This window comes from Scomber scombrus, unplaced genomic scaffold, assembly GCF_963691925.1.
Source record: "Scomber scombrus unplaced genomic scaffold, fScoSco1.1 SCAFFOLD_167, whole genome shotgun sequence".
NCBI lineage: Eukaryota > Metazoa > Chordata > Actinopteri > Scombriformes > Scombridae > Scomber > Scomber scombrus.
The window spans coordinates 10,194-32,375 of NW_026910501.1; the positions used below are offsets into that span (position 1 = coordinate 10,194).

Genomic DNA, 22,182 nt, shown 5'->3' on the forward strand with positions numbered 1-22,182 from the left:
ATTATGATCCTTTACTGTAGTACTGTAGTACTAGTACTGTAGTACTATAGTATAGTACTGTAGTACTAGTACAAATACTGTAGTACTATACTATAGTACTACAGTACTATGATCCTTTACTGTAGTACTATAGTACTAGTACTGTAGTACTAGTACAAGTACTGTAGTACTATAGTACTAGTACTACAGTACTATGATCCTTTACTGTAGTACTATAGTACTAGTACAAGTACTGCAGTATTATGAGTGATGTAGTATGCAGTATTACAGTAAAAGTACTGCAGTATTATAGTGATGTAGTATGCAGTATTACAGTAAAAGTACTGCAGTATTATGAGTGATGTAGTATGCAGTATTACAGTAAAAGTACTGCAGTATTATAGTGATGTAGTATGCAGTATTACAGTAAAAGTACTGCAGTATTATAGTGATGTAGTATGCAGTATTACAGTAAAAGTACTGCAGTATTATGAGCGATGTAGTATGCAGTATTACAGTAAAAGTACTGCAGTATTACAGTAAAAGTACATAGTTCAGTACTGGTGTTATTGTTTGATCAGTTTATGTGTTTATTGGAGGCGCCCCAGCCTGTGTGTGTGTGTGTGTGTGTGTGTGTGTGTGTGTGTGGGTGTGTGTTTTGGGGCGAGGCTTCCTTAGGTATGCAGACTGGTTTCTGGTTGCTAGGAGACAATCAGCTGACAAAGTTCAGTTTATTTACAGTTTAAAGCTGCAGACTAGATCCGTATCCTAGCAACCAGCTGCTGGACTCTCAGCTGTTCTCTTTACTTCCAGATGATCACATGTGTGCTGCTGATGGCGACCTCTGACCTCTCTGCTAAGCAGCTGTCTGCAGGATGCAACTGTCCCCTAGGTAACACTTCCTGTGTTTAGCATGTTTAACGTGTTTAACGTGTTAGATGTTTAACGTGTTAGATGTTTAACGTGTTTAACGTGTTTAACGTGTTAGATGTTTAACGTGTTAGATGTTTAACGTGTTTAACGTGTTTAACGTGTTAGATGTTTAACGTGTTTAGCGTGTTAGATGTTTAACGTGTTAGATGTTTAACGTGTTAGATGTTTAACGTGTTAGATGTTTAACGTGTTTAACGTGTTAGATGTTTAACGTGTTAGATGTTTAACGTGTTAGATGTTTAACGTGTTTAGCGTGTTAGATGTTTAACGTGTTTAACGTGTTAGATGTTTAACGTGTTAGATGTTTAACGTGTTTAACGTGTTAGATGTTTAACGTGTTAGATGTTTAACGTGTTAGATGTTTAACGTGTTAGATGTTTAACGTGTTAGATGTTTAACGTGTTTAACGTGTTAGATGTTTAACGTGTTTAACGTGTTAGATGTTTAACGTGTTAGATGTTTAACGTGTTAGATGTTTAACGTGTTAGATGTTTAACGTGTTTAACGTGTTAGATGTTTAACGTGTTTAACGTGTTAGATGTTTAACGTGTTAGATGTTTAACGTGTTTAACGTGTTAGATGTTTAACGTGTTTAACGTGTTAGATGTTTAACGTGTTTAACATGTTAGATGTTTAACGTGTTAGATGTTTAACGTGTTAGATGTTTAACGTTTTTAACGTGTTAGATGTTTAACGTGTTAGATGTTTAACGTGTTTAACGTGTTTAACGTGTTAGATGTTTAACGTGTTTAACGTGTTAGATGTTTAACGTGTTAGATGTTTAACGTGTTAGATGTTTAACGTGTTAGATGTTTAACGTGTTTAACGTGTTAGATGTTTAACGTGTTAGATGTTTAACGTGTTTAACGTGTTAGATGTTTAACGTGTTAGATGTTTAACGTGTTAGATGTTTAACGTGTTTAACGTGTTAGATGTTTAACGTGTTTAACGTGTTAGATGTTTAACGTGTTTAACGTGTTAGATGTTTAACGTGTTTAACGTGTTAGATGTTTAACGTGTTTAACGTGTTAGATGTTTAACATGTTAGATGTTTAACGTGTTTAACGTGTTAGATGTTTAACATGTTAGATGTTTAACATGTTTTACGTGTTAGATGTTTAACGTGTTAGATGTTTAACGTGTTTAACGTGTTAGATGTTTAACGTGTTTAACGTGTTAGATGTTTAACGTGTTAGATGTTTAACGTGTTTAACGTGTTAGATGTTTAACGTGTTTAACGTGTTAGATGTTTAACGTGTTAGATGTTTAACGTGTTTAACGTGTTAGATGTTTAACGTGTTTAACGTGTTAGATGTTTAACGTGTTAGATGTTTAACGTGTTAGATGTTTAACGTGTTAGATGTTTAACGTGTTTAACGTGTTAGATGTTTAACGTGTTTAACGTGTTAGATGTTTAACGTGTTAGATGTTTAACGTGTTAGATGTTTAACGTGTTTAACGTGTTAGATGTTTAACGTGTTAGATGTTTAACGTGTTAGATGTTTAACGTGTTAGATGTTTAACGTGTTTAACGTGTTAGATGTTTAACGTGTTAGATGTTTAACGTGTTAGATGTTTAACGTGTTAGATGTTTAACGTGTTTAACGTGTTAGATGTTTAACGTGTTTAACGTGTTAGATGTTTAACGTGTTTAACATGTTAGATGTTTAACGTGTTAGATGTTTAACGTGTTAGATGTTTAACGTTTTTAACGTGTTAGATGTTTAACGTGTTAGATGTTTAACGTGTTTAACGTGTTAGATGTTTAACGTGTTTAACGTGTTAGATGTTTAACGTGTTAGATGTTTAACGTGTTAGATGTTTAACGTGTTTAACGTGTTAGATGTTTAACTTGTTAGATGTTTAACGTGTTTAACGTGTTAGATGTTTAACGTGTTAGATGTTTAACGTGTTAGATGTTTAACGTGTTTAACGTGTTAGATGTTTAACGTGTTAGATGTTTAACGTGTTAGATGTTTAACATGTTAGATGTTTAACGTGTTTAACGTGTTAGATGTTTAACGTGTTAGATGTTTAACGTGTTAGATGTTTAACGTGTTAGATGTTTAACGTGTTTAACGTGTTAGATGTTTAACGTGTTTAACGTGTTAGATGTTTAACGTGTTTAACGTGTTAGATGTTTAACGTGTTTAACGTGTTAGATGTTTAACGTGTTTAACGTGTTAGATGTTTAACGTGTTTAACGTGTTAGATGTTTAACATGTTAGATGTTTAACGTGTTTAACGTGTTAGATGTTTAACATGTTAGATGTTTAACGTGTTTAACGTGTTAGATGTTTAACATGTTAGATGTTTAACGTGTTTAACGTGTTAGATGTTTAACATGTTAGATGTTTAACGTGTTTAACGTGTTAGATGTTTAACGTGTTAGATGTTTAACGTGTTAGATGTTTAACGTGTTTAACGTGTTAGATGTTTAACGTGTTTAACGTGTTTAACGTGTTAGATGTTTAACGTGTTTTACGTGTTTAACATGTTTAACGTGTTTTACGTGTTTTACGTGTTTTACGTGTTAGATGTTTTACGTGTTTAACGTGTTAGATGTTTAACATGTTTAACGTGTTTTACGTGTTTAACGTGTTTAACGTGTTAGATGTTTAACGTGTTAGATGTTTAACGTGTTTAACGTGTTTAACGTGTTAGATGTTTAACGTGTTTTACGTGTTTAACGTGTTAGATGTTTTACGTGTTTAACATGTTTAACGTGTTTTACGTGTTAGATGTTTAACGTGTTTAACGTGTTTAACGTGTTTTACGTGTTTTACGTGTTTAACGTGTTAGGTGTTTAACGTGTTTAACATGTTTAACGTGTTTTACGTGTTAGATGTTTAACGTGTTTAACGTGTTTAACGTGTTTTACGTGTTTTACGTGTTTAACGTGTTAGGTGTTTAACGTGTTAGATGTTTTACGTGTTTTACGTGTTTAACGTGTTTAACGTGTTTTACGTGTCTCAGGTTACTTCGTGAAGCAGTGCGGCAGCAGAAAGGGAATCATCATGTTCACAGGAACAGAATGTAAACTCTGCTCCGAATGTTCAGGTACAAACCACATGTGGTCTAGTGTGTATTGATTAGTGTGTGTGTGTGTGTGTGTGTATTGATTAGTGTGTGTGTGTGTGTGTGTGTGTGTGTATTGATTAGTGTGTGTGTGTGTGTGTGTGTATTGATTAGTGTGTGTGTGTGTATGTGTATGTGTGTATTGATTAGTGTGTGTGTGTGTGTGTGTGTATTGATTAGTGTGTGTGTGTGTATGTGTATGTGTGTATTGATTAGTGTGTGTGTATGTGTGTATTGATTAGTGTGTGTGTATGTGTGTATTGATTAGTGTGTGTGTGTATGTGTATTGATTAGTGTGTGTGTATGTGTGTATTGATTAGTGTGTGTGTATGTGTGTATTGATTAGTGTGTGTGTATGTGTGTATTGATTAGTGTGTGTGTATGTGTGTATTGATTAGTGTGTGTGTGTGTGTGTATTGATTAGTGTGTGTGTATGTGTGTATTGATTAGCGTGTGTGTATGTGTGTATTGATTAGCGTGTGTGTATGTGTGTATTGATTAGTGTGTGTGTGTGTGTATTGATTAGTGTGTGTGTATGTGTGTATTGATTAGTGTGTGTGTATGTGTGTATTGATTAGTGTGTGTGTATGTGTGTATTGATTAGCGTGTGTGTATGTGTGTATTGATTAGTGTGTGTGTGTGTGTGTATTGATTAGTGTGTGTGTATGTGTGTATTGATTAGTGTGTGTGTATGTGTGTATTGATTAGTGTGTGTGTATGTGTGTATTGATTAGTGTGTGTGTATCAGATGATCAGGTGATCTTGGAGCCGTGCTCTATGTTTGCTGACTCGCGATGTGGAAACAAAAGCTCACCAGACTTCATGACGGCTCCCACACCGACTGGAACTCCAGGTAAACCCACCTGTTCAACCTCATACAGACCGCCGGGGGGGGGGGGTGGAGGGAGGGGGGTCTATCTGATCAGATAGACGGGCGAGACCTTTAAATACTTTTCTTTTTCAATCAATCCATCAAATGTAATTTTGATCATGTGGAACCATAGAAGCAAATGATGGAGAAAAGATGTGGACGCAGTATGGAGGGGGGGGGGGTCGGGGGGGGGGGGGTCCGAGGAAGAAGATCTGTTAGATTAATCTGAAACAAACCAGTTTAAGGCCAGTGAGTCTTGTCCAGTGGTTGAACTGGTGAATAAGAACAGAGCCGTGTTGGTTTACAGCTGATCTGTGTTATTGAGGACTTCTGGTGGTCCAGACTCTGTTTAGTAATGAAGTGAGACAGTAGAAAGACTTCTAGACTCTGTTAGTAGTTTAGTAATGAAGTGAGACAGTAGAAAGACTTCTAGACTCTGTTAGTAGTTTAGTAATGAAGTGAGACAGTAGAAAGACTTCTAGACTCTGTTAGTAGTTTAGTAATGAAGTGAGACTGTAGAAAGACTTCTAGACTCTGTTAGTAGTTTAGTAATGAAGTGAGACAGTAGAAAGACTTCTAGACTGTTAGTAGTTTAGTAATGAAGTGAGACAGCAGAAAGACTTCTAGACTCTGTTAGTAGTTTAGTAATGAAGTGAGACAGTAGAAAGACTTCTAGACTCTGTTAGTAGTTTAGTAATGAAGTGAGACAGCAGAAAGACTTCTAGACTCTGTTAGTAGTTTAGTAATGAAGTGAGACAGCAGAAAGACTTCTAGACTCTGTTAGTAGTTTAGTAATGAAGTGAGACAGTAGAAAGACTTCTAGACTCTGTTAGTAGTTTAGTAATGAAGTGAGACAGTAGAAAGACTTCTAGACTCTGTTAGTAGTTTAGTAATGAAGTGAGACAGCAGAAAGACTTCTAGACTCTGTTAGTAGTTTAGTAATGAAGTGAGACAGCAGAAAGACTTCTAGACTCTGTTAGTAGTTTAGTAATGAAGTGAGACAGTAGAAAGACTTCTAGACTCTGTTAGTAGTTTAGTAATGAAGTGAGACAGCAGAAAGACTTCTAGACTCTGTTAGTAGTTTAGTAATGAAGTGAGACAGCAGAAAGACTTCTAGACTCTGTTAGTAGTTTAGTAATGAAGTGAGACAGTAGAAAGACTTCTAGACTCTGTTAGTAGTTTAGTAATGAAGTGAGACAGTAGAAAGACTTCTAGACTCTGTTAGTAGTTTAGTAATGAAGTGAGACAGCAGAAAGACTTCTAGACTCTGTTAGTAGTTTAGTAATGAAGTGAGACAGTAGAAAGACTTCTAGACTCTGTTAGTAGTTTAGTAATGAAGTGAGACAGTAGAAAGACTTCTAGACTCTGTTAGTAGTTTAGTAATGAAGTGAGACAGTAGAAAGACTTCTAGACTCTGTTAGTAGTTTAGTAATGAAGTGAGACAGCAGAAAGACTTCTAGACTCTGTTAGTAGTTTAGTAATGAAGTGAGACAGCAGAAAGACTTCTAGACTCTGTTAGTAGTTTAGTAATGAAGTGAGACAGTAGAAAGACTTCTAGACTCTGTTAGTAGTTTAGTAATGAAGTGAGACAGCAGAAAGACTTCTAGACTCTGTTAGTAGTTTAGTAATGAAGTGAGACAGTAGAAAGACTTCTAGACTCTGTTAGTAGTTTAGTAATGAAGTGAGACAGTAGAAAGACTTCTAGACTCTGTTAGTAGTTTAGTAATGAAGTGAGACAGTAGAAAGACTTCTAGACTCTGTTAGTAGTTTAGTAATGAAGTGAGACAGCAGAAAGACTTCTAGACTCTGTTAGTAGTTTAGTAATGAAGTGAGACAGTAGAAAGACTTCTAGACTCTGTTAGTAGTTTAGTAATGAAGTGAGACAGTAGAAAGACTTCTAGACTCTGTTAGTAGTTTAGTAATGAAGTGAGACAGTAGAAAGACTTCTAGACTCTGTTAGTAGTTTAGTAATGAAGTGAGACAGTAGAAAGACTTCTAGACTCTGTTAGTAGTTTAGTAATGAAGTGAGACAGCAGAAAGACTTCTAGACTCTGTTAGTAGTTTAGTAATGAAGTGAGACAGCAGAAAGACTTCTAGACTCTGTTAGTAGTTTAGTAATGAAGTGAGACAGTAGAAAGACTTCTAGACTCTGTTAGTAGTTTAGTAATGAAGTGAGACAGTAGAAAGACTTCTAGACTCTGTTAGTAGTTTAGTAATGAAGTGAGACAGTAGAAAGACTTCTAGACTCTGTTAGTAGTTTAGTAATGAAGTGAGACAGTAGAAAGACTTCTAGACTCTGTTAGTAGTTTAGTAATGAAGTGAGACAGTAGAAAGACTTCTAGACTCTGTTAGTAGTTTAGTAATGAAGTGAGACAGTAGAAAGACTTCTAGACTCTGTTAGTAGTTTAGTAATGAAGTGAGACAGTAGAAAGACTTCTAGACTCTGTTAGTAGTTTAGTAATGAAGTGAGACAGTAGAAAGACTTCTAGACTCTGTTAGTAGTTTAGTAATGAAGTGAGACAGTAGAAAGACTTCTAGACTCTGTTAGTAGTTTAGTAATGAAGTGAGACAGTAGAAAGACTTCTAGACTCTGTTAGTAGTTTAGTAATGAAGTGAGACAGTAGAAAGACTTCTAGACTCTGTTAGTAGTTTAGTAATGAAGTGAGACAGTAGAAAGACTTCTAGACTCTGTTAGTAGTTTAGTAATGAAGTGAGACAGTAGAAAGACTTCTAGACTCTGTTAGTAGTTTAGTAATGAAGTGAGACAGCAGAAAGACTTCTAGACTCTGTTAGTAGTTTAGTAATGAAGTGAGACAGTAGAAAGACTTCTAGACTCTGTTAGTAGTTTAGTAATGAAGTGAGACAGTAGAAAGACTTCTAGACTCTGTTAGTAGAGTTTAGTAATGAAGTGAGACAGTAGAAAGACTTCTAGACTGTTAGTAGAGTTTAGTAATGAAGTGAGACAGTAGAAAGACTTCTAGACTCTGTTAGTAGTTTAGTAATGAAGTGAGACAGTAGAAAGACTTCTAGACTCTGTTAGTAGTTTAGTAATGAAGTGAGACAGTAGAAAGACTTCTAGACTCTGTTAGTAGTTTAGTAATGAAGTGAGACAGTAGAAAGACTTCTAGACTCTGTTAGTAGTTTAGTAATGAAGTGAGACAGCAGAAAGACTTCTAGACTCTGTTAGTAGTTTAGTAATGAAGTGAGACAGTAGAAAGACTTCTAGACTCTGTTAGTAGTTTAGTAATGAAGTGAGACAGTAGAAAGACTTCTAGACTCTGTTAGTAGAGTTTAGTAATGAAGTGAGACAGTAGAAAGACTTCTAGACTGTTAGTAGAGTTTAGTAATGAAGTGAGACAGTAGAAAGACTTCTAGACTCTGTTAGTAGTTTAGTAATGAAGTGAGACAGTAGAAAGACTTCTAGACTCTGTTAGTAGTTTAGTAATGAAGTGAGACAGTAGAAAGACTTCTAGACTCTGTTAGTAGTTTAGTAATGAAGTGAGACAGCAGAAAGACTTCTAGACTCTGTTAGTAGTTTAGTAATGAAGTGAGACAGTAGAAAGACTTCTAGACTCTGTTAGTAGTTTAGTAATGAAGTGAGACAGTAGAAAGACTTCTAGACTCTGTTAGTAGTTTAGTAATGAAGTGAGACAGCAGAAAGACTTCTAGACTCTGTTAGTAGTTTAGTAATGAAGTGAGACAGTAGAAAGACTTCTAGACTCTGTTAGTAGTTTAGTAATGAAGTGAGACAGTAGAAAGACTTCTAGACTCTGTTAGTAGTTTAGTAATGAAGTGAGACAGCAGAAAGACTTCTAGACTCTGTTAGTAGTTTAGTAATGAAGTGAGACAGCAGAAAGACTTCTAGACTCTGTTAGTAGTTTAGTAATGAAGTGAGACAGTAGAAAGACTTCTAGACTCTGTTAGTAGTTTAGTAATGAAGTGAGACAGCAGAAAGACTTCTAGACTCTGTTAGTAGAGTTTAGTAATGAAGTGAGACAGTAGAAAGACTTCTAGACTCTGTTAGTAGTTTAGTAATGAAGTGAGACAGTAGAAAGACTTCTAGACTCTGTTAGTAGTTTAGTAATGAAGTGAGACAGTAGAAAGACTTCTAGACTCTGTTAGTAGTTTAGTAATGAAGTGAGACAGTAGAAAGACTTCTAGACTCTGTTAGTAGTTTAGTAATGAAGTGAGACAGTAGAAAGACTTCTAGACTCTGTTAGTAGTTTAGTAATGAAGTGAGACAGCAGAAAGACTTCTAGACTCTGTTAGTAGTTTAGTAATGAAGTGAGACAGCAGAAAGACTTCTAGACTCTGTTAGTAGTTTAGTAATGAAGTGAGACAGTAGAAAGACTTCTAGACTCTGTTAGTAGTTTAGTAATGAAGTGAGACAGCAGAAAGACTTCTAGACTCTGTTAGTAGAGTTTAGTAATGAAGTGAGACAGCAGAAAGACTTCTAGACTCTGTTAGTAGTTTAGTAATGAAGTGAGACAGTAGAAAGACTTCTAGACTCTGTTAGTAGTTTAGTAATGAAGTGAGACAGTAGAAAGACTTCTAGACTCTGTTAGTAGTTTAGTAATGAAGTGAGACAGTAGAAAGACTTCTAGACTCTGTTAGTAGTTTAGTAATGAAGTGAGACAGTAGAAAGACTTCTAGACTCTGTTAGTAGTTTAGTAATGAAGTGAGACAGTAGAAAGACTTCTAGACTCTGTTAGTAGTTTAGTAATGAAGTGAGACAGTAGAAAGACTTCTAGACTCTGTTAGTAGTTTAGTAATGAAGTGAGACAGTAGAAAGACTTCTAGACTCTGTTAGTAGTTTAGTAATGAAGTGAGACAGTAGAAAGACTTCTAGACTCTGTTAGTAGTTTAGTAATGAAGTGAGACAGTAGAAAGACTTCTAGACTCTGTTAGTAGTTTAGTAATGAAGTGAGACAGCAGAAAGACTTCTAGACTCTGTTAGTAGTTTAGTAATGAAGTGAGACAGTAGAAAGACTTCTAGACTCTGTTAGTAGTTTAGTAATGAAGTGAGACAGTAGAAAGACTTCTAGACTCTGTTAGTAGTTTAGTAATGAAGTGAGACAGCAGAAAGACTTCTAGACTCTGTTAGTAGTTTAGTAATGAAGTGAGACAGTAGAAAGACTTCTAGACTCTGTTAGTAGTTTAGTAATGAAGTGAGACAGTAGAAAGACTTCTAGACTCTGTTAGTAGTTTAGTAATGAAGTGAGACAGTAGAAAGACTTCTAGACTCTGTTAGTAGTTTAGTAATGAAGTGAGACAGTAGAGGTTAGACTAGACTAACCCTAACCCTAGCAGTAGGCTCTTATTTCTCTGATATTAATGTTTTCATAAGTCACGTCTTCCTCCTTCCTTTGTGTCCAACCATGTTTCTTCTTCTTCTCATTTCTCTCCAGTCTCTACTCCTGGAAACTGGATCATCCTCGCTGTGATGTAAGAATCAATCAGCTTTAATGATCCTTTCAAATTCATCTTTGTTTCTATAAAACACAGAAGCTGTGAACTTCTCTGCTTCCTTCATTTCCTTTAATTCCTATTATTATTATTTCCTGTCATCTTTTCACTGTCCTGTCATCAAAACAGGCATAAAATCTCTATTTTATACATTACTACATTACTTTAATACTTTAATACATTACTACATTACTACATTACTTTAATACTTTAATACATTACTTTAATACTTTAATACATTAATACTTTAATACATTACTTTAATACATTACTTTAATACTTTAATACATTACTACATTACTTTAATACTTTAATACATTACTACATTACTTTAATACTTTAATACATTACTTTAATACTTTAATACATTACTTTAATACTTTAATACATTACTACATTACTTTAATGCTTTAATACATTACTACATTACTTTAATACTTTAATACATTACTTTAATACTTTAATACATTACTTTAATACTTTAATACATTACTACATTACTTTAATACTTTTATACATTACTTTAATACTTTAATACATTACTACATTACTTTAATACTTTAATACATTACTTTAATACTTTAATACATTACTTTAATACTTTAATACATTACTACATTACTTTAATACTTTAATACATTACTACATTACTTTAATACTTTAATACATTACTACATTACTTTAATACTTTAATACATTACTTTAATACTTTAATACATTACTACATTACTTTAATACTTTAATACATTACTACATTACTTTAATACATTACTACATTACTTTAATACATTACTACATTACTTTAATACTTTAATACATTACTACATTACTTTAATACTTTAATACATTACTACATTACTTTAATACTTTTATACATTACTTTAATACTTTAATACATTACTACATTACTTTAATACATTACTACATTACTTTAATACATTACTACATTACTTTAATACTTTAATACATTACTACATTACTTTAATACTTTAATACATTACTACATTACTTTAATACTTTAATACATTAATACATTACTTTAATACATTACTTTAATACTTTAATACATTACTACATTACTTTAATACATTAATACATTACTACATTACTTTAATACTTTAATACATTACTACATTACTTTAATACATTACTACATTACTTTAATACTTTAATACATTACTACATTACTTTAATACTTTAATACATTACTACATTACTTTAATACATTACTACATTACTTTAATACATTACTACATTACTACATTACTTTAATACATTACTACATTACTTTAATACATTACTACATTACTTTAATACTTTAATACATTACTACATTACTTTAATACATTACTGCATTACTTTAATACATTACTACATTACTACATTACTTTAATACATTACTGCATTACTTTAATACATTACTACATTACTTTAATACATTACTACATTACTACATTACTTTAATACATTACTACATTACTTTAATACTTTAATACATTACTACATTACTTTAATACATTAATACATTACTACATTACTTTAATACATTACTTTAATACATTACTACATTACTACATTACTTTAATACTTTAATACATTACTACATTACTTTAATACATTACTTTAATACTTTAATACATTACTACATTACTTTAATACATTAATACATTACTTTAATACATTACTACATTACTACATTACTTTAATACATTAATACATTACTTTAATACATTACTTTAATACTTTAATACATTACTTTAATACATTACTACATTACTTTAATACTTTAATACATTACTTTAATACTTTAATACATTACTTTAATACTTTAATACATTACTACATTACTTTAATACTTTAATACTTTACTTTAATACATTACTACATTACTTTAATACATTACTACATTACTTTAATACTTTAATACATTACTACATTACTTTAATACATTACTACATTACTTTAATACTTTAATACATTACTACATTACTTTAATACATTACTACATTACTTTAATACATTAATACATTACTTTAATACATTAATACATTACTTTAATACATTACTTTAATACTTTAATACATTACTTTAATACATTACTACATTACTTTAATACTTTAATACATTACTTTAATACTTTAATACATTACTTTAATACTTTAATACATTACTACATTACTTTAATACTTTAATACATTACTACATTACTTTAATACATTACTACATTACTTTAATACTTTAATACATTACTACATTACTTTAATACATTAATACATTACTTTAATACATTAATACATTACTTTAATACATTAATACATTACTAAATTACTTTAATACATTAATACATTAATACATTACTTTAATACATTACTACATTACTACATTACTTTAATACTTTAATACATTACTACATTACTTTAATACATTAATACATTACTTTAATACTTTAATACTTTAATACATTACTACATTACTTTAATACTTTAATACATTACTACATTACTTTAATACTTTAATACATTACTACATTACTTTAATACTTTAATACATTACTTTAATACATTACTTTAATACTTTAATACATTACTACATTACTTTAATACTTTAATACATTACTACATTACTTTAATACATTAATACATTACTACATTACTTTAATACATTACTACATTACTACATTACTTTAATACATTACTACATTACTTTAATACATTACTGCATTACTTTAATACTTTAATACATTACTACATTACTTTAATACATTACTACATTACTTTAATACTTTAATACATTACTACATTACTTTAATACATTACTACATTACTACATTACTTTAATACTTTAATACATTACTACATTACTTTAATACATTACTACATTACTTTAATACTTTAATACATTACTACATTACTACATTACTTTAATACATTACTACATTACTACATTACTTTAATACATTACTACATTACTTTAATACTTTAATACATTACTACATTACTACATTACTTTAATACATTACTACATTACTACATTACTTTAATACATTACTACATTACTTTAATACTTTAATACATTACTACATTACTTTAATACATTACTACATTACTTTAATACATTACTACATTACTTTAATACATTACTACATTACTTTAATACATTACTACATTACTTTAATACTTTAATACATTACTACATTACTTTAATACATTACTACATTACTTTAATACATTACTACATTACTACATTACTTTAATACATTACTACATTACTTTAATACATTAATACATTACTACATTACTTTAATACTTTAATACATTACTACATTACTTTAATACATTAATACATTACTACATTACTTTAATACTTTAATACATTACTACATTACTTTAATACATTAATACTTTAATACATTAATACTTTACTACATTACTTTAATACATTACTACATTACTTTAATACATTACTACATTACTTTAATACTTTAATACATTACTTTAATACATTACTGCATCACAATCGGCCATAATGAATGATTTGTTCTGTTGCAGATTTGTTGCTGTTTCCATGATCCTGCTGCTCGGTATGCTCGTCCTGCTGAAGCTCTGCTGCAGAAACCACCAGCGAGAGAGGACCCTAACCCTCCCGACCCACAACAAGCCTCTACTGCTGGACAACAAGACCCTCCCGACCCACAACAAGCCTCTACTGCTGGACAACAAGACCCTCCCGACCCACAACAAGCCTCTACTGCTGGACAACAAGACCCTCCCGACCCACAACAAGCCTCTACTGCTGGACAACAAGACCCTCCCGACCCACAACAACACCTTCCTACTCGAGAGCAAACCTGTACCATCTCATGAAAAGCTCCTCTTGCCTATAGCACAAGAAGTTCCACCTAATCAGCAACGAGCCCCTCCCTCCTCATGAGAAGTTCCTGCCCTGAAGTTTAGGTACAGTTCAGATGAAGTCCAGGTGTAGTCCTGGTGTAGTCCAGGTACAGTTCAGATGAAGTCCAGGGATAGTCCAGGTACAGTTCAGATGAAGTCCAGGTGTAGTCCAGGTGTAGTCCAGGTACAGTTCAGATGAAGTCCAGGGATAGTCCAGGTACAGTTCAGATGAAGTCCAGGGATAGTCCTGGTGTAGTCCAGGTACAGTTCAGATGAAGTCCAGGTGTAGTCCATGGATAGTCCAGGTGTAGTCCAGGGATAGTCCAGGTGTAGTCCAGGTGTAGTCCAGGGATAGTCCAGGTGTAGTCCAGGTTTAGTCCAGGGATAGTCCAGGTATAGTCCTGGTGTAGTCCTGGTGTAGTCCAGGGATAGTCCAGGTACAGTTCAGATGAAGTCCAGGGATAGTCCTGTTGTAGTCCAGGTACAGTTCAGATGAAGTCCAGGTGTAATCCAGGGATAGTCCAGGTGTAGTCCAGGTGTAGTCCAGGGATAGTCCAGGTGTAGTCCAGGTACAGTTCAGATGAAGTCCAGGTGTAATCCAGGGATAGTCCAGGTTTAGTCCAGGTATAGTCCTGGTGTAGTCCAGGGATAGTCCAGGTGTAGTTTAGGGATAGTCCAGGTGTAGTCCAGGGATAGTCCAGGTATAGTCCTGGTGTAGTCCAGGGATAGTCCAGGGATAGTCCAGGTGTAGTCCAGGGATAGTCCAGGTATAGTCCTGGTGTAGTCCAGGTATAGTCCTGGTGTAGTCCAGGGATAGTCCAGGTATAGTCCTGGTGTAGTCCAGGTATAGTCCTGGTGTAGTCCAGGGATAGTCCAGGTGTAGTCCAGGGATAGTCCAGGTGTAGTCTTGGTGTAGTCCAGGGATAGTCCAGGTGTAGTCTTGGTGTAGTCCAGGGATAGTCCTGGTGTAGTCCAGGGATAGTCTTGGTGTAGTCCTGGTGTAGTCCAGGGATAGTCCAGGTGTAGTCCTGGTGTAGTCCAGGGATAGTCCAGGTATAGTCCTGGTGTAGTCCAGGGATAGTCCAGGTGTAGTCCAGGTGTAGTCCAGGTGTAGTCCAGGGCTCCGGCCCTTATTGTCGAACACCTGACTTGAATGAGCCTAACAAATGAGATCGGGCTGAAGCGGTTCCATAAAGGCTGATCCACGCTCACGCAGTAAAACTAATTAAAGACAATATTCAGTCATTCAGACACAAGCAGCCATGACGTAGAACACAGATCACACTGATTCACAAGCAGCCATGACGTAGAACACAGATCACACTGATTCACAAGCAGCCATGACGTAGAACACAGATCACACTGATTCACAAGCAGCCATGTCGTAGAACACAGATCACACTGATTCACAAGCAGCCATGACGTAGAACACAGATCACACTGATTCACAAGCAGCCATGTCGTAGAACACAGATCACACTGATTCACAAGCAGCCATGACGTAGAACACAGATCAAACTGATTCACAAGCAGCCATGTCGTAGAACACAGATCACACTGATTCACAAGCAGCCATGACGTAGAACACAGATCACACTGATTCACAAGCAGCCATGACGTAGAACACAGATCACACTGATTCACAAGCAGCCATGACGTAGAACACAGATCACACTGATTCACAAGCAGCCATGACGTAGAACACAGATCACACTGATTCACATGCAGCCATGACGTAGAACACAGATCACACTGATTCACAAGCAGCCATGACGTAGAACACAGATCACACTGATTCACATGCAGCCATGACGTAGAACACAGATCACACTGATTCACAAGCAGCCATGACGTAGAACACAGATCACACTGATTCACAAGCAGCCATGACGTAGAACACAGATCACACTGATTCACATGCAGCCATGACGTAGAACACAGATCACACTGATTCACAAGCAGCCATGACGTAGAACACAGATCACACTGATTCACAAGCAGCCATGACGTAGAACACAGATCACACTGATTCACATGCAGCCATGACGTAGAACACAGATCACACTGATTCACAAGCAGCCATGTCGTAGAACACAGATCACACTGATTCACATGCAGCCATGACGTAGAACACAGATCACACTGATTCACAAGCAGCCATGACGTAGAACACAGATCACACTGATTCACATGCAGCCATGATGTAGAACACAGATCACACTGATTCACAAGCAGCCATGATGTAGAACACAGATCACACTGATTCACAAGCAGCCATGACGTAGAACACAGATCACACTGATTCACATGCAGCCATGACGTAGAACACAGATCACACTGATTCACATGCAGCCATGACGTAGAACACAGATCACACTGATTCACAAGCAGCCATGACGTAGAACACAGATCACACTGATTCACATGCAGCCATGATGTAGAACACAGATCACACTGATTCACAAGCAGCCATGATGTAGAACACAGATCACACTGATTCACATGCAGCCATGATGTAGAACACAGATCACACTGATTCACAAGCAGCCATGATGTAGAACACAGATCACACTGATTCACAATGACAACATCCTCCACGGAGCAGCAGCACACTTCTGCTGGAGACTTATGAAGAATTTAAACATATGATCACAAACAATAAATAAAAAACAGAAAGGAAGCAGCTGATGGACTGAATGGGTCTGATCTGCAGACTATAGCAGCTCTGTCATGTTCAGGCTGTGACTAACAGAGACAGTTGATGGGTTGAGCTGTTATAGACTGGACCTTCATCATCTAGACATGCATCCACTAAACACGTCTCTGTTTACTTTGATGACATCATTTTAAATGTGCTAAGCCTGACAGTTAGCCTGGTCCGGATCAGGCTAGTCTGCAGCATAAGTTGCCATGGTAACTGAGCTCGAACTATGCCGAGCTTGCTTTATGGAACCGAACCTGCCTGAAAATGAGCCAGACTAACGAAAGAAGCCTGGTTTATTTGGTAATCCTGCTTTATGGAACCGCCCTGGTGTAGTCCAGGTGATGTTTGTAGTTTTATTTCTGACTGATGTGAAACTTACAGACAGGAAGTCTCACTCTGCTGAGGAAGTCTGGTACTGCAGCAGACTGACTACTTTTCCTGTTTGTAGTTTATTGTAGTTTTCATGTTTGTAGTTTTATTTTTCTGATGTGAAACTTACAGACAGGAGGTCTCACTCTGATCCACAGAAAACTTGCTGCTGTTTGTTTCTGATCTTTCGCTTCTGACTTTGCTTTCATTAAAACAGCAGAGTGTTAAACCACTGCTGGGAGTGTAAGATGAAGTGAATAAAAACCTGTTAAAGGAGCAATTCATTCAAATAAAACCAAACAGTATTTCAGTTCTGCAAAGTTAAAAGTGTTTTAGACTGAATTCAAAAGGTTGAGATCGTTCATTTCCATGAGGAAAGTTCACTGAATGATCCTTTAAATGGATCTCAGTCTACAGTTTGTGTATCTAGGTGAGCTGTAACCATGGTAACACGGCTGGCTGTAACCATGGTAACACGGCTGGCTGGCTGTAACCATGGTAACACGGCTGGCTGGCTGTAACCATGGTAACACGGCTGGCTGTAACCATGGTAACACGGCTGGCTGTAACCATGGTAACACGGCTGGCTGTAACCATGGTAACACGGCTGGCTGTAACCATGGTAACACGGCTGGCTGGCTGTAACCATGGTAACACGGCTGGCTGTAACCATGGTAACACGGCTGGCTGTAACCGTGGTAACACGGCTGGCTGTAACCATGGTAACACGGCTGGCTGTAACCATGGTAACACGGCTGGCTGTAACCATGGTAACACGGCTGGCTGTAACCATGGTAACACGGCTGGCTGTAACCATGGTAACACAGCTGGCACTCTGATGTTACTGTATGTTCTTTGTGTTTTTATATAAATGTTTGAATAAAAACTTTTCTGCAACTTTGATCTATTTTGTTTTTTAATAGTTTAACAGTTTAATAGTTTAATAGTTTAATAGTTTAATAGTTTAATAGTTTAATATGAAGTTTAATAGTTTAATAGTTTAATAGTTTAATAGTTTAATATGAAGTTTAATAGTTTAATAGTTTAATAGTTTAATAGTTTAATAGTTTAACAGTTTAATAGTTTAATATGAAGTTTAATAGTTTAATAGTTTAATATGAAGTTTAATAGTTTAATAGTTTAATAGTTTAATATGAAGTTTAATAGTTTAATAGTTTAATAGTTTAATAGTTTAATAGTTTAATATGAAGTTTAATAGTTTAATATGAAGTTTAATAGTTTAATATGAAGTTTAATAGTTTAATAGTTTAATATGAAGTTTAATAGTTTAATAGTTTAATAGTTTAATAGTTTAATAGTTTAATAGTTTAATAGTTTAATATGAAGTTTAATAGTTTAATAGTTTAATATGAAGTTTAATAGTTTAATAGTTTAATAGTTTAATAGTTTAATAGTTTAATAGTTTAATATGAAGTTTAATAGTTTAATATGAAGTTTAATAGTTTAATAGTTTAATAGTTTAATAGTTTAATAGTTTAATATGAAGTTTAATAGTTTAATAGTTTAATAGTTTAATAGTTTAATATGAAGTTTAATAGTTTAATAGTTTAATATGAAGTTTAATAGTTTAATATGAAGTTTAATAGTTTAATATGAAGTTTAATAGTTTAATAGTTTAATAGTTTAATAGTTTAATATGAAGTTTAATAGTTTAATAGTTTAATATGAAGTTTAATAGTTTAATAGTTTAATAGTTTAATATGAAGTTTAATAGTTTAATATGAAGTTTAATAGTTTAATAGTTTAATATGAAGTTTAATAGTTTAATAGTTTAATAGTTTAATAGTTTAATATGAAGTTTAATAGTTTAATAGTTTAATAGTTTAATATGAAGTTTAATAGTTTAATAGTTTAATAGTTTAATAGTTTAATATGAAGTTTAATAGTTTAATAGTTTAATAGTTTAATAGTTTAATAGTTTAATAGTTTAATAGTTTAATATGAAGTTTAATAGTTTAATATGAAGTTTAATAGTTTAATAGTTTAATATGAAGTTTAATAGTTTAATAGTTTAATATGAAGTTTAATAGTTTAATAGTTTAATAGTTTAATAGTTTAATAGTTTAATAGTTTAATAGTTTAATATGAAGTTTAATAGTTTAATAGTTTAATAGTTTAATATGAAGTTTAATAGTTTAATATGAAGTTTAATAGTTTAATAGTTTAATAGTTTAATAGTTTAATAGTTTAATAGTTTAATAGTTTAATAGTTTAATATGAAGTTTAATAGTTTAATAGTTTAATAGTTTAATAGTTTAATATGAAGTTTAATAGTTTAATATGAAGTTTAATAGTTTAATAGTTTAATAGTTTAATATGAAGTTTAATAGTTTAATAGTTTAATAGTTTAATAGTTTAATAGTTTAATAGTTTAATATGAAGTTTAATAGTTTAATAGTTTAATAGTTTAATATGAAGTTTAATAGTTTAATAGTTTAATAGTTTAATATGAAGTTTAATAGTTTAATAGTTTAATAGTTTAATAGTTTAATATGAAGTTTAATAGTTTAATAGTTTAATAGTTTAATAGTTTAATAGTTTAATATGAAGTTTAATAGTTTAATAGTTTAATATGAAGTTTAATAGTTTAATAGTTTAATAGTTTAATAGTTTAATAGTTTAATAGTTTAATATGAAGTTTAATAGTTTAATAGTTTAATAGTTTAATAGTTTAATAGTTTAATAGTTTAATAGTTTAATATGAAGTTTAATAGTTTAATAGTTTAATAGTTTAATAGTTTAATAGTTTAATAGTTTAATATGAAGTTTAATAGTTTAATAGTTTAATAGTTTAATAGTTTAATAGTTTAATAGTTTAATAGTTTAATAGTTTAATAGTTTAATAGTTTAATAGTTTAATAGTTTAATAGTTTAATAGTTTAATAGTTTAATATGAAGTTTAATAGTTTAATAGTTTAATAGTTTAATAGTTTAATAGTTTAATATGAAGTTTAATAGTTTAATATGAAGTTTAATAGTTTAATATGAAGTTTAATAGTTTAATAGTTTAATATGAAGTTTAATAGTTTAATAGTTTAATAGTTTAATAGTTTAATAGTTTAATAGTTTAATAGTTTAATATGAAGTTTAATAGTTTAATAGTTTAATATGAAGTTTAATAGTTTAATAGTTTAATAGTTTAATAGTTTAATAGTTTAATAGTTTAATATGAAGTTTAATAGTTTAATATGAAGTTTAATAGTTTAATAGTTTAATAGTTTAATAGTTTAATAGTTTAATATGAAGTTTAATAGTTTAATATGAAGTTTAATAGTTTAATAGTTTAATAGTTTAATAGTTTAATATGAAGTTTAATAGTTTAATAGTTTAATATGAAGTTTAATAGTTTAATATGAAGTTTAATAGTTTAATATGAAGTTTAATAGTTTAATAGTTTAATAGTTTAATAGTTTAATATGAAGTTTAATAGTTTAATAGTTTAATATGAAGTTTAATAGTTTAATAGTTTAATAGTTTAATATGAAGTTTAATAGTTTAATATGAAGTTTAATAGTTTAATAGTTTAATATGAAGTTTAATAGTTTAATAGTTTAATAGTTTAATAGTTTAATATGAAGTTTAATAGTTTAATAGTTTAATAGTTTAATATGAAGTTTAATAGTTTAATAGTTTAATAGTTTAATAGTTTAATATGAAGTTTAATAGTTTAATATGAAGTTTAATAGTTTAATATGAAGTTTAATAGTTTAATAGTTTAATATGAAGTTTAATAGTTTAATAGTTTAATAGTTTAATAGTTTAATAGTTTAATAGTTTAATAGTTTAATATGAAGTTTAATAGTTTAATAGTTTAATAGTTTAATATGAAGTTTAATAGTTTAATATGAAGTTTAATAGTTTAATAGTTTAATAGTTTAATAGTTTAATAGTTTAATATGAAGTTTAATAGTTTAATAGTTTAATAGTTTAATATGAAGTTTAATAGTTTAATATGAAGTTTAATAGTTTAATAGTTTAATATGAAGTTTAATATGAAGTTTAATAGTTTAATATGAAGTTTAATATGAAGTTTAATAGTTTAATATGAAGTTTAATAGTTTAATATGAAGTTTAATAGTTTAATAGTTTAATAGTTTAATAGTTTAATATGAAGTTTAATAGTTTAATATGAAGTTTAATAGTTTAATAGTTTAATAGTTTAATATGAAGTTTAATAGTTTAATAGTTTAATAGTTTAATAGTTTAATAGTTTAATAGTTTAATAGTTTAATAGTTTAACAGTTTAATAGTTTAATATGAAGTTTAATAGTTTAATAGTTTAATAGTTTAATATGAAGTTTAATAGTTTAATAGTTTAATAGTTTAATAGTTTAATAGTTTAATATGAAGTTTAATAGTTTAATAGTTTAATATGAAGTTTAATAGTTTAATAGTTTAATAGTTTAATATGAAGTTTAATAGTTTAATAGTTTAATAGTTTAATAGTTTAATAGTTTAATATGAAGTTTAATAGTTTAATAGTTTAATATGAAGTTTAATAGTTTAATAGTTTAATAGTTTAATATGAAGTTTAATAGTTTAATAGTTTAATAGTTTAATAGTTTAATATGAAGTTTAATAGTTTAATAGTTTAATAGTTTAATAGTTTAATAGTTTAATAGTTTAATAGTTTAATATGAAGTTTAATAGTTTAATAGTTTAATAGTTTAATAGTTTAATATGAAGTTTAATAGTTTAATATGAAGTTTAATAGTTTAATAGTTTAATAGTTTAATAGTTTAATATGAAGTTTAATAGTTTAATATGAAGTTTAATAGTTTAATAGTTTAATAGTTTAATAGTTTAATAGTTTAATAGTTTAATATGAAGTTTAATAGTTTAATATGAAGTTTAATAGTTTAATAGTTTAA

The 22,182-nt window shown here is 31.1% G+C and overlaps 1 protein-coding gene across 3 annotated transcripts; it reads left to right on the forward strand.

The window, feature by feature from the left end:
- Window positions 1-810: 810 nt before the first annotated feature.
- Window positions 811-15,433, forward strand: LOC133977078 (uncharacterized). Of its 3 annotated transcripts, none has more exons than XR_009924903.1 (6): window positions 811-871; window positions 3,889-3,972; window positions 4,739-4,843; window positions 10,270-10,306; window positions 13,876-14,742; window positions 14,886-15,433. XR_009924903.1 is itself a non-coding variant. In XM_062415214.1 (5 exons), the coding sequence occupies exons 1-5, from the start codon at window positions 814-816 to the stop codon at window positions 14,255-14,257; spliced, it is 666 nt and encodes a 221-aa protein (XP_062271198.1). In that variant the 5' UTR covers window positions 811-813; the 3' UTR covers window positions 14,258-14,802. The 3 variants fall into 3 exon arrangements, 1 of the variants encoding a protein (XP_062271198.1); XR_009924902.1 differs by lacking the exon at window positions 14,886-15,433 and having other exon boundaries at window positions 13,876-14,324; window positions 14,380-14,802; XM_062415214.1 differs by lacking the exon at window positions 14,886-15,433 and having other exon boundaries at window positions 13,876-14,802.
- Window positions 15,434-22,182: the final 6,749 nt, after the last annotated feature.

Bases quoted from the DNA above. Each gene is read 5' to 3' on its own strand.
- LOC133977078 (XM_062415214.1), top strand. From the start codon at position 814: ATGGCGACCTCTGACCTCTCTGCTAAGCAGCTGTCTGCAGGATGCAAC. The intron at 3,973-4,738 runs GTACAAACCACA...TGTGTGTATCAG, and splicing joins ACTCTGCTCCGAATGTTCAG to ATGATCAGGTGATCTTGGAG. The intron at 4,844-10,269 runs GTAAACCCACCT...ATTTCTCTCCAG, and splicing joins CACACCGACTGGAACTCCAG to TCTCTACTCCTGGAAACTGG.